The sequence below is a fragment of the Mauremys mutica genome, chromosome 25 (assembly GCF_020497125.1).
Source record: "Mauremys mutica isolate MM-2020 ecotype Southern chromosome 25, ASM2049712v1, whole genome shotgun sequence".
NCBI classification, from domain to species: Eukaryota; Metazoa; Chordata; order Testudines; family Geoemydidae; genus Mauremys; species Mauremys mutica.
In genome coordinates this window covers 9,655,530-9,672,068 of record NC_059096.1, presented here as the reverse complement: position 1 = coordinate 9,672,068, position 16,539 = coordinate 9,655,530, and the positions used below count along the sequence as shown (strand labels likewise).

General features: G+C 55.9%; 1 protein-coding gene across 3 annotated transcripts in view; it reads left to right on the top strand.

Annotated features, from left to right (window-relative positions):
* The window catches only part of MRC2 (mannose receptor C type 2), a 103,232-nt gene that overhangs the window by 71,442 nt on the left and 15,251 nt on the right, over positions 1-16,539 (top strand). For all 3 annotated transcript variants that reach the window (XM_044999737.1, XM_044999736.1, XM_044999738.1), the window contains exons 11-20: positions 465-613; positions 1,343-1,560; positions 3,657-3,799; positions 5,045-5,147; positions 6,565-6,703; positions 11,032-11,067; positions 13,277-13,437; positions 13,951-14,018; positions 15,131-15,231; positions 15,866-16,011. In XM_044999737.1, the coding sequence (XP_044855672.1) occupies positions 465-613; positions 1,343-1,560; positions 3,657-3,799; positions 5,045-5,147; positions 6,565-6,703; positions 11,032-11,067; positions 13,277-13,437; positions 13,951-14,018; positions 15,131-15,231; positions 15,866-16,011 (1,264 nt within the window). The remainder of the gene's footprint in view (positions 1-464; positions 614-1,342; positions 1,561-3,656; positions 3,800-5,044; positions 5,148-6,564; positions 6,704-11,031; positions 11,068-13,276; positions 13,438-13,950; positions 14,019-15,130; positions 15,232-15,865; positions 16,012-16,539) is intronic.

Below are 16,539 nucleotides of genomic sequence, written 5' to 3'. Positions count from 1 at the left end.
GAATCTATTTGTCAAAAAAAAAACATTTCCTGAATTGTTTTTTGTTGTCTGTGTTGTTACAGACATACTTGCTGAGAGGTATTTTGAAATAAATGACCAAAAATAATTGAAACTGGTGTGATTATATTGTGTTGTTTTGACAAATAAAATATGCAGAATTTTGCAGAATTTTAAAATATCGTGCGCAGAATTCTTAATTTGTTGGTGCAGAATTCCCCCAGGAGTAGCAGGCTGCAGAGTTAATTAGCAGGGGACAGAGCAGGAAGCATCTGAGACTGTACTCCTTGCGTGACAGCCGCTGGGGATTGAACTGGGGTTCCCAAATTCTAAAAGCCTGAGTCTCTACAGCTTGAGTCAAAGCACCAGGCCCTAGGGCTGAGGGCGGGAATAGGCCCGTGTCTCAGGGCCAGAGCCACAGAGGAGGAAGATTAACCGCAGGGCATCTCACTGCTCTCCCGTGTCAGGTTTGAGCAGGCGTACGTCAGCAGCCTCATCTATGGCTGGGACAGGGAGTATTTCTGGACGGCGCTGCAGGACATCAACGAGACGGGCGCTTTCCGCTGGCTGAGCGGCGACGAGGTCATGTACACCCACTGGAACCGCGACCAGCCCGGTAATGGCACAGGAGCCAGCTGGGGGGTGGGGTGGGGTGTTCGTTCCCTCCCCCAATTTCCCATCATTCTCCTCCCCAGCAAGACACATGGCAGCCTGTGTTCCTTGAGCATTGCCGTGGCAAGGAGCGCAGGGCCAGACGCCGATGGCCGGAGGAGCAGTGGCCAGCTAACGGCGGCAGCTCTTTCTACCTCCGCATCTTCCTGGATGTGAAGGGAGTAGACCCCAAGCAGGGAGGGGAGCCATCTGGAGCAGCGCACGGGGTGGGGGGGTAACAAAGAGCCGTGGAAGGGAACTGAACAAAGGAAAACGCCACCGCAGCCCAATCTCTTGGGCTGTGGGGCCAGCTCCCATGGCAGCCCCAGTACGGGAACCAGTCAGCAGTCATCCTGTAGGGGATGCTCCTGCCTGCCCCTGGCAGCTCTGGTCCATTTCAACTTCCTATGGGCCCTGAGGGGGAGGGGATCAGTCCCACTCGTCCCCCATCCCCATTGCATATCTTCTCCATTCCCCACCATTCGACCCTCTGGAGGGTGGCACCGCCAGCCTGGATGCCCCAGGGCAGCAGTGGGGTCTGTACTCCCCACTCCCCGGGTGGTGGTAGGGGGAAGGGCCAGCGAAGATCTCCCCAGGCGGGGGCCTGTGACACCAGGGGTAGGTGGCCGGTTCCACACTCTATCTAGGCTCAAACCGTGTCCCCCTCTCTGCCCCCTTTCCACGAGCGTTCCAGGTTACAACAAAGGCGGCTGCGTCGCCCTGGCCACGGGGAGCTCCATGGGGCTATGGGAGGTGAAGAACTGCAGCACGTTCAAGGCCAAATACATCTGCAGACAGAACCTGGGCACCCCGGTGAACCCCGAGTTACCAGCCCCGTACCCGACGCCCAGCCTCACCGGCTCATGCCCCCAGGGATGGAGCTCAGACCCCAAGCTCCGACATTGCTACAAGGTAAGAAGCAGGGCCGGCTTTAGGCCGATTCCCCCGAATCGGGCCCTGCGCCGAAGAGGGCCCCGCACCCAGCCAGCGCGGCAAGTCCCGCGGCCCCGCTCCCCCGGCCGGAGTGCGGCAATCCAAAGTGCCGCCGAAGACTTGGAGCGCCGCCCGGTGAGTACAAGCCCCACGAATCGGGCCCCGGACTAGCTAAAGCCGGCCCTGGTAAGAAGCCAGCGTGTCCCAGGGAAGACGGTAGGGTTCTCTGGGTTTGTCTACACTGTATACTAAATCCAGGCCCTGGTTCAGGTTCAGATCCAAGCCCCCCTTCCGTCCACATGGAAATCAGTCTGACTCCGGTTAGCAAGCACTCAGGATCCGGGTCCTAGGACACTGCTAGTGGGTGGGTTGGAGACCAAGCCCAGTCATTTTGCAATGTGGACGCAGCTCAGGCTGCAGATCCAAGTCAGAAACTCTGTGTAGTGCGGTGTGGACGCGTTAGCACGGCTGTGAGACCCGGGTCCGGCACGTGTAAGCCCCGGTTTGCAGTTCAGTGTGGACGCTTAAGCACAGAGCTGGAAACACTGAAAGTCTGGGCCCCACAGACCCAGGCTTAGTGTGTGGTGTACACACATGTTCTGTGTCCTTGGGGTGGCTGCATCCCACCCCAAAGCTGCCAGCCTAGGATTGCCAACTTCCTAATTGCTGACAACCAACCTCCCCACCCCCCGCCTTCTGTCTGTCCCCCTGAGTCCCCCTTGCCTCCCTCTTCCCCCGAGGCTCTGCCCCTGCTTGCTCCTTCCTTCTAGCTAGAGCCTCTCCACCCTTCCCTTCCGTCATCCCACGGTAACGGGACTTCTGGTGTCCGGTCAGTACATCTGCCCAGACATTGCCAGGTCCCCTTTTCGACTGGACTGTTCAGTCGAAAACCGGACACCTGGCAACCCTATGCCGGCCGTGACCACAGAGGCCACTGCAGGGAAACCAGGCGACCTGCGGAGCCCTCACCGGTGCCCCTGCGAGGCTGCTGAGACAGCGGTGGTTGTAGGGAGTGAGTGTGCACCCAGGGAAGCCAGACTGAGTCTGTCACACACACGCCTTCCCCAGGCAGGATGCCCTGGAGGCGGGGCGCAGAGGCCCAGCCGCCTGGCAGAAGCTCCTGGAGGTTTGCATGGGCAGGGCAGACAATGTATCTCCTTCTGCTCGGCCCAGGTCCAAGGGGAGCGTCCCTCCCCCGTGCGCCCCTCCAGCCCTCCTGGCTGGCTAGAGGGCGGGACAGAGTTGTGAGTCTGCTCTCCCCAAACGCCCGGGGAGCCAGTGCTGCTGGAGGTGCTGGACTCCCCCAGTCCGGGGGCATCCAGAGCCCAAACACCAGCAGTGTAGCTGGCTCCTGGGCAGGGAGTGATGGAGAAGGCGCCTTGGCCTTAGTGTGTGAGGAGCTGCACAGCAGCGAGGGGCCGGAGGCAGGGGGTAGTTACGTCACTCTGGGTCTGTCTCTCTGCTGCTGTCGTTGTGGAGGATGGAAAGCAGGCTGCCTGTCCCAGCCAGTTCATCATCCGCAGGACTGGATGCTGCAGGCCGGGAGGCAGAGGAGCTGGCCGAGTGGCTTTCCTAACTCTAGGTATTTGGGATGGCAGATAAGGCCCTGCTAGCGCTGGAGAGCCTCCACCCCTCTCCGCTGGAGCATTAAGCTTCTGTAACTTGCTAAATTCTGCTGCTCTTGGTACATGTTGCACAGGCCAGCCGGTGCTACGGGACAGGCCCTGTGCGTCACCAGGCTGCGAATGGCACCCGTGGGCATTTGAGGCTCTTTAAAACACAGTGTGGAGCCCCCCCGGGGAGCTGGCCCCAACTGCCCGTGGATCTTGCCCACCTTTGGCCGTGGGGTGGGGTGTAGTGGCAGGTGCCTGGTCTGCAAAAGGTGAGAATCCACCGTGACCAGACAGGCCTCGGCCGCCCCGCCAGATGCACCAGGGGTCGGGCTGGAGCGGACTCAGCATCTCATCACGTGTAACATGCCCCAGGCGAGAGGGGCGGCCGCTTGGAAGCAGCAGAAGGGAACCGTGGGCGTGCTCTGAGCAGAGCAGTGAGTCTGCCCCTCTCTCCCATGCCAGGTGTTTAACTACGACAAGCTGCAGGACAAAAAGACCTGGATCCTGGCCCAGCTGTTCTGCCGTGACCTGGGGGCGCAGCTGCTCAGCCTGGGCAGCTACGAGGAGGAGCATTTTGTGGCCAACACCCTGAACAAGATCTTCGGGTGAGGAGTCGGTTGGAAAGGGGGCCTGGGCGTGTGCACGGATGTCGGTGCCTGTGCACGTGCACATACACTCCTGCACCCATGTGAGGGTGGCTGCGTGTACAAGAGTCTGCATGTATTTGTGTGCATAGATGCTTGTGTGTGTGTCTGTGTGCTCGTGCGCATGACTGGCCGTGTCTATACGTGCGACTTTGTAGGCAAAGCACGTACACTGACCTGAGTGTGAGCAGGTGTGTATCGTGTGTGTACATAGTACAAGAGACTGGAACTTTTCACTTTGGGGAGGCAACACGCACCTGACACGTGTATGAAATACTGAATAGTTTTGAGTCGGTGCCCAGAGCCCATGGTGATGGACACCCCTGTACTAACATAAAGTGGCAAGTAGATAGGTGAGAAACGTGGAGCTATTTACCCTTCCTTGTCAGAACAAGGAGCTGCCCCGTGAAATTATAGGGAGCAAGCCGTAAAATGAGGAAACCCTTTTTTCCCATAAGGGATGATTGGCTTGTGGAACTCATTGCCACAATACCTCTTTGAGGCCAAGACCTTGGCAGGACTCCAGGCATTTGCATGGATAATGAGAACACCCAGGGTTGCACAGTAAAGATGGAAATCAAGGAGTGTAAAGCTTTCTGCTACAGAGCATAAGCCAATGAGAAACTGCATCTCTAAATAACTACCCGAGCAACCCTCCCCCCCACTTCCCTCACCCCTGTGGCAGGGAGGAGGGTCTCTGGGCCATAACCCACAGCGACAGAATTACTAAACCCCCATGAGCAAGTTATTCCATCATTCTCTACTAGGGGGTTCCTGTGCCTTCCGCTGAAGCATCTTGGACAGGGTATTTGGACTAGCTGGGCCGTTGGTCCGATCCTGTGTGGCATTTTGTATGTCCTGTGTCTGTGTGTATCCGTGCACGTGTGCATACATGTATGTTTTGCCGGTGCCTAGGCAGGGTGTACGCTGTAGGCAAAGCATGCACACACGCGTGCCTGAAGTGGGTGTGCACATGATTTTTTTTCCACTGGTGTTCCTGGGGATAGGGATAAAATCATGTTTGCAGATGCATTGTGGGATATACCACCTGCGCTTTGCCCATTCTCACTGCGGTGCATCCGGGGGCATTAGAACTGGCCCTGGGCATTCTTCCTAATAGCTCCCCCTCCAGCTCCATGCCAAAGGAAGGAGACAGGAAGTGTTTCCCCTTCCCACAGTTCACTAGCTCCATGTGGTTTCTTCCAGCGAATCGGAACCGGAGATCCATGAGCAGCACTGGTTCTGGATCGGCTTGAACCGGCGGGATCCTGGAGCAGAGAGGAGCTGGAGGTGGAGCGACGGCCTCGGGGTGAGTGCAGATGCGCTTTGCACAGGAACAGGTGCCAGATCAGCAGTGCCATGAGCTGAGAGGCAAGCAGGGCGGCCACGTGCTCTGTGGGGGTGGCAAACCGGCATCCAAAGACCTCAAAGTGCTGGACACACTGACTGCAAACCATCAACGTAGATAGATAGAGAGGATCCACTTCGCCTGTTGCTGAAATGCAGCCACCTCTGGGGTGGACAACAGCAGCTGTTCAGCAGTGCTGTGTGGTAATTCAGGAGAGGAAGCAGCGTCTGCAGGGGGAATTTTAGGGAGGCAGAAGGTGACTGTTACCCATTTGGAATTTGGTCAGGGCACCACAGAACAGATCCAGAGCTGGTGCAAGCAGGTGTTACTCTATTGACGTTAACGGAAGTTTGCCGATTTGCACCCGCTGAGGATCTGATCCTCTGACTTGCAAAATGAGCTTTTTACTAACCACAAGTGGCCAGCACCTCGTCTTTCCGTCTCCCTGGGATGATCGTTCACACATCTCCTTGGGCACTGAAAGCTGTTTTATTGAGACAGGATAATACTGGTAAGGCTGCGGGGTTGTCCCCTTGTCTCTTTGACAAAGTCCCTGGGACTCTTCCCTTCCTCCTGGCTGGCCGGATGGAGAGCCACCAGAGGTGGACTGGTGTAATGTCTGAAAGGCACCGTGGAGAGGCCATAGAGGCTCGACGTTCCTTTTACCAAATCCGGTGGTTTTCAACCTTTTTCATTTGCGGACCCCTAAAAGATTTTGAACGGGGCGCGGACCCCTTTGGAAATCTTTGAGATAATCTGTGACCCCCCCCAGGGGTCTGCGGGCCCCAGGTTGAAAACCACTGGCCTAATCCTTCATGTCTGATCCTTCTACAGGACAGTGACTGCAGCATTGGGCTTTGACAGAGAGAGGGACACACGTCCCTGCTCCCACCTGACTCTGATTCCACCACAGGGCAGCTACTGTGGCCACATATTAGAAAAATGGCTGGATCATTTTTTGACCCATATTAGAGATTGGGATCTTATTCCCCAGTGCCCTGCGCCGTGTGTCCAAAATGGATGGAAAGCACAACTGTCCTGGCCTGGAACTTTTCACACCCACTTTTGCACAGATGCAAGGTGTAGGGCAGAGGGAGTGAGGCTGAGGTGGGGCTGCTGCTGGGATTAGCTGGGCACTCTGGGGGTACAGCTTTGCACAGCTGGCTGGGTGCATTCTGGGAGGGGTTTGCTCGTATCTGAAGCATCAGGCACTGGCTGTGCTCTGAGTCAGAATGCCAGAGCGCTATAGACGGATCAACCCTCCGATCCGTTGCACCAGGAGACCAGACGATAAGGGCCAATTGTCCAGCCCAGTGGGGTGACTCCAGTTCCCGTGGGTCTGCAGGCTCTAACTCTGCCCATCTTTCCCGGCTCCCAGTTTTTCTACCACAACTTTGACCGCAGTAACCATGACGATGACGACATCCGTAACTGTGCAGTGCTGGACCTGGCGTCCTTGCAGTGGATGCCGATGCAGTGTGAGTCACAGTTGGACTGGATCTGCAAACTGCCCAAAGGTAACAGGGAGAGGGGCACAGGGCGGGGGCAGGGCAAACCGGGAGAATGCAGTGTATAAAATCACGAGTGATGTGGAGAAAGTTATTTACTGATTCCCATAATACAAGAACTAGGGGCCACCAAATGAAATTAATGGGCATCAGGTTTAAAACAAATAAAAGGAAGTTCTTCTTCACGCAGTGCACAGACAACCTGTGGAACTCCTTGCCTGAGGAGGCTAGGACTATAACAGCGTTTAAAAGAGAACTGGATAAATTCTTGGGGGTTAAGTCCATTAATGGCTATTAGCCAGGATGGGTAAGGAATGGTGTCCCTAGCCTCTGTTTGTTTGTCAGAGGGTGGGGATGGATGGCAGGAGAGAGATCACTTGATCATTACCTGTTAGGTTCACTCCCTCTGGGGCATCTGGCATTGGCCACTGTCGGTAGACAGGATACTGGGCTAGAGGGACCATTGGTCTGACCCGGTACGGCCTTTCTTATGTTACGTTCATTCCGTCCGCTGATCTCGGATCACGTCACAGACATGGGCGAATTCAGCCTCCCAGCCCCCCTGTGTGGTAGGAAAGGGGTCTGAAGGGATCAATGACGGGGACTCTCAGGGGCTGCTTGTTTGGAGTCTGTCACCAAGGCAGTGTAGGGAGTTTTCCCTGCCTGAGATGGAGCTGCCTCTTTCTGGATGTAACCAAGGCTGTGTCAGCGCTACGAAAATAAGGGTGTTCTTAACTTGGGTTACAGTAGCAGTGAAGAAAGGGTAACGTAGCAGCTCAGCCTCAAGCCTGGGGTTGAACTCACCCAGTTAACCCAAGTTGCTGTGTCTTCACTGCTGTTTTAACCTGAGTTAGTTAACCCGAGTCAAACCCACACACCCCGTTTGGCAGTGTAGACATGCCTTAAGCCTTCCTGGCCAGAGCTGATGTCTTGCTGGGGAGCATGTGTAGCTACATTTGAGGAGGAAATGTTCTGCCTTCAGAATGCACCAGATTGAGGAGAGGGGGGAAAACCCCAAACAACCCCCCAAAACACTGCCCTACCACACACACAGGGAGCGAGGATGAGCGAAAAGATGGCACACATGACAGGTGTCAGTCACATCGCTCGAAGCGCGACCAGGAGGCACTCAGAAACTCCGGGGATGGGGTTGGGACAATAACCTGGGTAGAATGGAAGAGCACCAAGCTGCAGATGTTTCTGAAAAATTCCTGGAGGGAGGAAATCTGCACCCACCAAGGCTCCCCTGAAAGCTCTACACACACAGATGCTCACACTCTTCAAATTACACACGCTGACACCCCCCCGCCCCACACTCCCCGCAGTACTGTCAACACACTGACGGGCTTAAGGAGCGGAATCTAAATATTTTCGGCAAATGCACTTAAGTTTGTTTGCCAAGCGGTTCGGGTTATTTTTATGAGCAAGTAGTTTTGTTTAAATGGGAACACCAGTGACTTCATTCCTCTGATCTGTGCATGACCATGCACACAGGCAGGGTTGCCGGCGGGCGAGGAGTAATTTTGTGGGAGCACTTTGTTAAAATGTTGGCTGTCCATCGCTGTAACCGTTTTTAATCACAGTGAGCCCACATGACAGTTTGGGACAGGAAGTGAAGACAGATCCTTTGTCCATTTGTATGGGTGAAATTTTCAAAGCTGTGAAGGAGTTTTGGACCAAATCCCTGGATAGCCGTTGAAATAAGGAGGAATTGGTTATGACTCAGTCGTTTATGGTTCCATTGAGTTTCTTGCTTAAAGCAGGGATTCAGCCTGCTGGTTTGTATGAAGAATATAGTGTAGACTCCCAAAACTCGCAGCACACAACCAGTGAGGAGAGGTTGAGTTTTCTGAAATATACATCGCATCTCAAAAAAAAAAACCCTGCAAGCATTCCAAAGCGTTCCAAAGTTAGGAAATTCCAGAGTTAAGGTTTCCTGCGCAACCTTAATTCAGCCCTGTTCTGTATATGCATTATGAAACAGTCTTTAATTACATGGTCACATGCTCTGTTTTCCACAGGGCCCCGCTGTATTCAGTGCACAGGAAAGTGCTCACTGCATGAGCAGATCTTCAGTATTAATTTTTAATCTGATCATTCAGTGTGTGGCCTCAAGCTTTGTTTAACACTAATAAACACTGTATCTCTTATCTAGCGTCTTTCACCCACTGATCCCAGAGTGCTTTATAAAGGAGGTCAGTATTGTTATCCCCATTTTACATATGGGGAAACTGAGGCACAGGGCAGGGCAGTAACTTGCCCAAGGTCACCCAGCAAAGCAGTGGCAGAGCCGGGAATTGAACCCAGTCTCCTGAGTCCCAGTCCCATCCACTAGGCTACACTGCCTCCCATCATTTGTTGCACCCCATCCAACTCAGCTCTGAATACAGAATTGTTAATTTCTGACAGGGCTTTTCTGTGACACACAGCAGCACCGTGTCTGAGTGATTCACAGATGTTACTGAATTTAGTCTCTCAACGCCCCGGGAGGTAAGGTGGTTCCGGATGGGGTCCTGAGGGGCACAGAGATACTGAGGCCAGTTGTAGCAGGCATGCATATAATTACAGTAGTTGGGGTGTCATTAAAACTATTTCCATTGTAAACCCCCCACCCCTCTGTGTTCACATGCTCGTATCGCTCGGAAATGTTCACCTCCGGGGCTGGCACGGTTCAGATTTGGCTTCGGCATAAAGGTGATTTTTCTTTTTTGAGCCAAAAATCCCTTCCACTGTTGGAGTTACAGCAGGATGGAAAATAATCCGTTTCTCCCATTGTTAATGGAAGAATCTAAGCCCTAGTGTTTTGAGACCCCTCCAGCCAAGGTAACTGAAGCTTGAAATGTACCATGAGCTTAGTTGCCCTGAAGGGCTAATGTCTGAGATTGTTAGGGAAGTTTGGGGCGGACGGAAGCTTACGGATAAATGAGATTTAAGCAATTACAAAACGTTTCTAAGCTTGATTATTATTATTTTTTTGTGATGTTTATAGAAGATGCATTTTGTGTGTGTGTGTGTGTAATGGGCGCCTGGAGGGGGTGTGTGTCGGGGGGTGTGTGCATGTGTAGATAGATTAGAAAACCTGTTCTAAATATATGCGTGCACAGGCACACAACTCCTCTGCCTTTAAGGCTGAATTGTTATTGCAGGTTCCTGGTGCTGTTGTAAACCACCAGAGTGGCGCTTGAGTGGTTTATTTATACACATCCGCAAAACCCCTAGAGAGCAGAAGGGACGGTCTTGCTTGATGCACTTTTATCTCTTCGATCTTCTCCATGCTTCGTGCCCCTTCAGACCGAATAGCAAATCCGGGGGCTTCTGAGGACGCTGCTGCTGGAGCAAAAACTGAAACCCTGGGTCGATTCGCAGGGAGCTGGCTGGCTGGGGGGACTGAGTCTGGCACTTGGAGTCTGGCTTGCGCTGCAGGGCAGGTTGGCACTGGCCCAAAGTCATTACCAGCAACCTGAGAGCTCCTCAGTGGCCTGTCTTCAAAGTGTCCGGAGCCTCGGTCCAGTTGCTAAATTGACCAAATCTCCAATAGACACCAAGGGACAAAGTTTCCGAAGAGCTCAGTTCACTCTTAGGCACCCAGATAAGGGCTGGATTTTTTCCCAAGTCCTCAACCCCCAGCACCGCTCCCCAGCCCCCCCATGGTGAGATTTAGGGCCAGATTTTTCATAAGGCCTCAGCACGCTGGGGGCCGAGCAATTGGGAAAAGCCGGCCACAGCTGGGAGTGCTGATTGCTTTTGAATTCTGGCCTGTGTGATTCCCGGTCAGGGCTGCAGGCAGTGGCTGTGTGAAGCTGCTGCTGCTATTGTCCATGCAACGCTTGCCCTGTGGATTCACAGGGGGGCGTCCCTCCCTAGGGACGTCTACATCTGTCCTGCACCTTTCACCAGCTCCAAATTCATGAAATAAAAATTCCCCTTCTCCCTCCCATCACCGCAGACCCCCTGCAGGTGCCAACAGCTGCTGCACTGCTCTGATAGCCCTGTGATTAGAGGTCATTATCCATACACATCCCGCCCCCCCAGGTCCTGGACAGCAGAGCGCGAGAATGTCAGCAGGCTCCGGAAGCAGGTGATCCATAATTCAGAAGTGGTATGAAAGCCAGAGGAAGCTGCTGCCAGCCAAAACCACTTGGCTTGGGAAGTTACTTTTATTTAATTGAAATCAGTCTGAGTGGATTCTTCAGACGTGGCGCAGGCCTGAACGTAAAGGGGCAAAGCGTCTTCCTTGCAGGAATCTGAGCTGCTGAGGCCTGCAGGCAGGAGCTGAGCTGAATTCAGGAGCATCGCTCATCCCTCCCTCATCCCCTTTCTCCTCTGTGTTTGAACAGGTGCTGATGTGAAGGAGCCAGAGATCCCCACCCAAGGTGTGTTACTGAATCATCTCCTGGAGGTTTCCGTACGCATTGGAGTCTCTGCGCATCTCCTGCTGTCTGCCTCCCCCGATGAGCGTGCCCACATCCCGAGGGCATGTGTTTGTTGCAGGGGGGAGGAGCGAAGGATAGCTCAGTGGTTTGAGCATTGGCCTGCTAAACCCAGGGTTGTGAGTTCAATCCTTGAGGGGGCCATTTAGGGATCTGGGGCAAAAATCTGTCTGGGGATTGGTCCTGCTTTCAGCAGGGGGTTGGACTAGATGACCTCCTGAGGTCCCTTCCAACCCTGATAGTCTATGGTTCTATGATCTCGTGGGGTGTGCGTGTGTCTGGGAAGAGTCTGCCTCTTGCGTGCATCTCCCCTGTTTGTATCCACCTTGCATGACTGAGTGCCTGTGCAATGAAGCGTCTATCTCCCCTGTGTGGACGTGTCTGTCCTTCCATGGTGCCTCCCACCCAACAACGTTAATGAGCAAAGTTTCATAACCCTCATTGGAGCTCGGTCAGTATCGCTGGCCCCGTTTTACAGAGGGGGAAACTGAGGCACACGGCAGCAGCATGACTTGCCCAGCATCACACAAGGACCCAGGAGTCCTGGCTCCCAAACCTGCCTTCCAGCCACAAGATTAGTCGTTCTCCAAACTGTATGTGAAGTTTTGCAAATGCTGTTTAATGAAACAAGCAGGCTGTGGGTGAAATGGACGGATGTCTCAGCAAAGAGAGTTGGATGTCTGATGGGCAAAATTCCCCCATCGTGTGAGGAGGCGCAACCCTAGAGGAGTCACTAGAGTTCTCCCAGGAGTGAATTTGTTCTGTTGGGCATCAGGGTCTCAGCAGTGGCAGGGAAGGGGGGCTCTGGGCCATAACCCAAAGCGACAGAGTTACTAAACCAAGCAGGCAGCTGTTCTCGAGGCCCGGGATGCAGTTGGCCCCAGTGAGGGGTTACTGGGCTGCAAAGCTGGAATGCTGAGTTTGGAAAGAGGCTGAATATTCGGGTGTGTCTCTGGAGGGGCCATTGTGCAATCCTGAGATGCCCAGTGCCCAGAGCGAGGGGTGGTGCCGTCCTTCCCACACTGGCCAGGCTCCCCACTGGGGCACAGCTGTGCTGTTGTGTAACAAGGACGACACAGAGCCCGTCCTTCCGTCTGCAGGCGAACTCCCGTGGTGTGCTGCTCCCCCACCCCAGATACTGACCCGCCCCGAAGGGTTTGCTCAGCCTTGGCTTGGGTGTCACTGCCGTTCAGTAAGGGCCAGCAGCCGCGCAGTGCCAGAAGGGGGGATGGCGTTGGTGGGTAAATGCCCTCAGCCACAAACACGCATTGATCCCATTGGAGAGCAACCCAGGGCACCCTCGGGCTCGTTCTGTGCCCAGGAGCGTGGGAGCCGTGGCCTTAACCACCCACCTCGTGAGTCCCCGCTGGAAGTGCAAGGGAGGAGCCGAAGTGCGAGGCATTTGCCCTCCGCCTAGCCCCTGAACGTGGCAGCATGGCCCGATCCCCGTGCAGCATGGCCTGCTTAGAGCACTCTGCCCCAGAACCCCGGTGGTGCCGTCGGGGTGGAAGAGCTGTGCAGAATCAGCGGAGCAGGGAGGCAAGGGGGAAGGGCTGGGCTAGCAGGGCAGGACTGAAGTGCATCGGCAGAGCTGTGCTGCTGGGGGCCCAGAGTCTCGCTCTGATAGCAGAGAGTGCTGCAGTCAGGAGCAAGGGAAATTGGCAGAACAGACAAGGCCGTGGTCAAGGCAAGGCTGCCATGACACGGGGTGTGTAGCTCCGGCTTGAGGGCCTACAGCAGAACTGGGAGAGGAGGGCCAGGCGGGGACTAGCTGGAGATCAGGACTGAGGGGCCTGAACAGGGATGCAGGGAGATCCCAGAGCTGGAACAGCGGGAGGGGCTGCAGATCAGGTGTGAGGGGCACTGGCAGAGCTGCATAGGGAAAGCTCGCACAGCGTGGGCTCCACTCTTCACTGGCACGGTCAGTTTCTCACGGTACTAAAACGTCTCCAGCTTGCCAAAGGGAGACCCCCTTGCTTGTTGCTTTCCAGCACCTGTGGCAAGAGTGACAGATGCAAAGGAAGCTGTACAGAGGGCTGCTGACGGGCCTGTTACTGTAAGAACAGATTGTCTCCTCGCTCCGTCACTGCTTTCCCCGGCTGAGCCCGCGTCACAATGCCCAGCCTCGTCTTGTCTGCTTCTGTGTCCACAGGCAGCAAAGAGTGGGTGAAATATCAGGACGCAGAATACAAATTCTTTGAGCATCACTCCACCTGGGTGCAGGCTCAGCGGATCTGCACCTGGTTTCAAGCCGAGCTGGTGTCTGTTCATAACCAAGCCGAGCTGGATTTTTTGGGCCAGAGCCTGAAGAAGGTAGGAGAACGTAGCCAAGCGTGGGGCATCCGTGGGCCATTGTCGGACACCTGCGTGTCACTGAGCGCTGGCCTTAGGGCTGTGGTGCATTGCACTGGCTGGTGCACGAAGCCACTGACTGGCACCAGCAAAAGCATCTCATTGGTCCCCCCAAGCTGCTGCATGAAGAGAAGGGAGGAGGAGGAGGGTGGGTGGGGGAGGAGGAGGGTGGGTGGGTGAGTACTGAGCATCTTCCCCTTCTGAGAAAGGCACCGCAGGGTCTGGGAGGGAAGGGGAGGCTGCACACGGCTCATCGCCCAGCCAGCCCGCAATAGCCACAGGGCACCTGTGCTGGGTTCTAGGCCCTGGGAAATCCTGGAGAAACTGCTGGCCGCAGCCCAGACCAAGGGCCGGGCTCAGGCGGCTCCTGTAGGTCCCGGCGGAGAAGGCATTGCCTGAATGGGGCCCTGCTGGATTTGCTCTTCTCTCGGCTCTGCCTGGGACGCTGACGTGTCCCGTGTTTTGATTCCCCAGTTCTCCAGGGGCCAGGAGCAGCACTGGTGGATCGGGTTGCACACCTATGAAAACGACGGGCGATTCAAGTGAGTCGTCTCCCCCCCCCACCCTCCCCATGCATCCTCTCACCTTCCTTCGTGCCTTGCCCCCCTGTAACGAGGATTGTGTTTCAGTGCAAATCCAACTGGGAACCCCACGTTAAATTCCAGCTGTAGGGGGGACAATGGGGCAGGACTCTGGACTCCCCAGCTCATCCCAGCTGGAAATGCCTTTCCAGCCTAGAGAGCAAGCAGCCAACGCTGACAAGCCAGCTCCAGTCACGCTGAGCACAAGTCATGAAGAAAGCAGGCAGCTGCTGCTGCGAGTTTCATTCCAGCAAGTGCAGCACCATTCCCCGGGTGGGCCGTCGGCAGTGGGCATCAAATCTGTGTCTTAAAGCACGAGCCGCTGCTGCTGCACTAACCAGCCAGCCCCTGTTGGCTATGCCTGTGGCAGGCTCGTGGAGCTCTGCATGAGATTAAAGCTGTTAGAAGAGGGCCAGTGTGACGTGCTGAGCGGGTGTGGGCTGCGCTCAGTTGATGGGGTATTAAACCACCTGCCCCAGGAGTGAGAATTCACCCAGGTGTAGTCTGTGGTGCTATGCATGGGCCTTCATGGTGTTAACACACAGTCTGCACCCCATTCCCCTTCCCCACTCTCCTCTCGACGGACACATATTGTCTAACATTAGTCTGGGAGCTCCCCTGGACAGGGGTTCTGCAATGAGCGGTGCCTGGCCTGGGAGTGGAATAGGAGCTCCAGCCCCATGCTTGCGCAGGTCTGCCTGTGCTACCAGCAGAGGGCAGTAGTGATACCTGCACCCACGGCTCCCTCCTGGCCCCATCTCCCCTGCAGTCGGTGACCAGGCTCCCCTGGGCTTGGACGGGAGCAGATTTACTCCTCAGCTGTTCCACCACACTGGCTGCTTTGAAGCCCACCCTCTTGATTATGAGCGGCCCATGGCGGGTGAGTGCACCCAGCTGAATGGGCAGCAGCAGGGGGCGCAGGGAGAGCTGCCCAGCAAGGAGCCTGCGCTGCAGGAATCACCACTTCTCAGACCCGGCTCCGAGTGCGAGAGCCTGCCTGCCTGCTCAGTAGCCTCGTCTCCCACCCCCTTCCACATGCAGCTGCTGATACTTCCCGCCCTCGCCTTCCGCAGGTGGTCCGACGGCTCCCTCCTGAACTTCATCTCCTGGGCGCCGGGCAAGCCGCGGCCAATCAGCAAGGAGAAGAAGTGCGTGTACGTGACGGCCAGCAGAGGTGAGAGGTTTGTACGTGTTAGGCGAATGGCCGCGCTACTGGAGCAGCGATCTCAAAGCACCGTCAGTGACCCCTCTGGGAGCCCCTCCGGCCAGGTGGCTCAGTACCATGAGCCCCGATTCACTGAGGGGGGAGCTAAGGCATGGAGGGAGGGGGAACCAACATTTTCGTAAGTGCCTCTGTTTTTGGGAGCCCAGCCTGGAGACACCTTGGGCCTGTTCTCAGAGGTGCTGAGCACCCACCAGTGAAGTCAATGGGAGGTACCTCTGGAGTCAGCCCCGGGGGGAATCTTGGGGGGCGGGGAGCACTGGCTTGCCCAGCAAGTGACTGGCAGAGCTGAGAATCAAGTCCTGACCCCAAGTCCCTTGCTCTGACTAATCCAGCCAGTATCCCATGTACCCACCATGGACTGTGCAGGTGAGTCCTGCATGACAGACCCCCCCCTACACACCCGTCCCCTCTGCACACGCCCGGCACAGATGTCCCAACCTGAGGTTAATATTCGAGGTAGCTGGTATACGGGAGGCCCCAAGGTCCTTGCAATAGCAAAGCCCCTTCCAGTCGAGGGAGTTAGTTCCACCAGCTGCCTGGAGCATGGAGAGGGAAGTCGCATGCTCTCTCCTTTTCCCTGAAGAGGACTGGGGGGACCAGAAGTGTCTAACTGCTCTGCCGTATATCTGCAAACGGAGTAACGCCACTGCTGTGAAGCCCTCTCTGCCACCACTGCCCGCTCCCGTTCCTGGCGGCTGCGCACGGGGCTGGGTCCCGTTCATTAACAAGGTATTTCAGGAGGCCTGCAGACGCAGCGGCCGTCTGTCTTGTCTGTACCACCCCCCATGTGCGTCTGCTGACATTTCTGCCTATTCTCGTGCAAAGTGCCCGCTGCGGTTCTGAGCTCCCAGGCAGGGCTTAGGACCCTCTAGGGCAGTGGTGGGCAAACTGCGGGCCGAATCCGGCCCATGGGATTGCCTCTGTACCACTGGGGGAGGGGGGCAGAGAGCTCCGTGCGCTGCTCTTGCATGTTCCCGGCCAATGGGAGCTTCGGGGGAGGTACCCACAGGCAAGGGCAGCCCGCAGAGCCCTCTGCACACACCCCACCCCAGGGACCTCCTGCACCCGAACCCCCTTCCCTGAGCCCCCTGCACCCCTCCTCCACCCCAACTCCTTGCCCCGACCCCCCCACACACTCCACAACCATCCCTGCCCTGAGCCCCCTCCCGCACTGTGCACCCCCTCCTGCACCCCAACCCCCTTCCCTGAGCCCCCTGCACCCCTCCTCCACCCCAACTCCTTGCCCTGAGCCCCCTG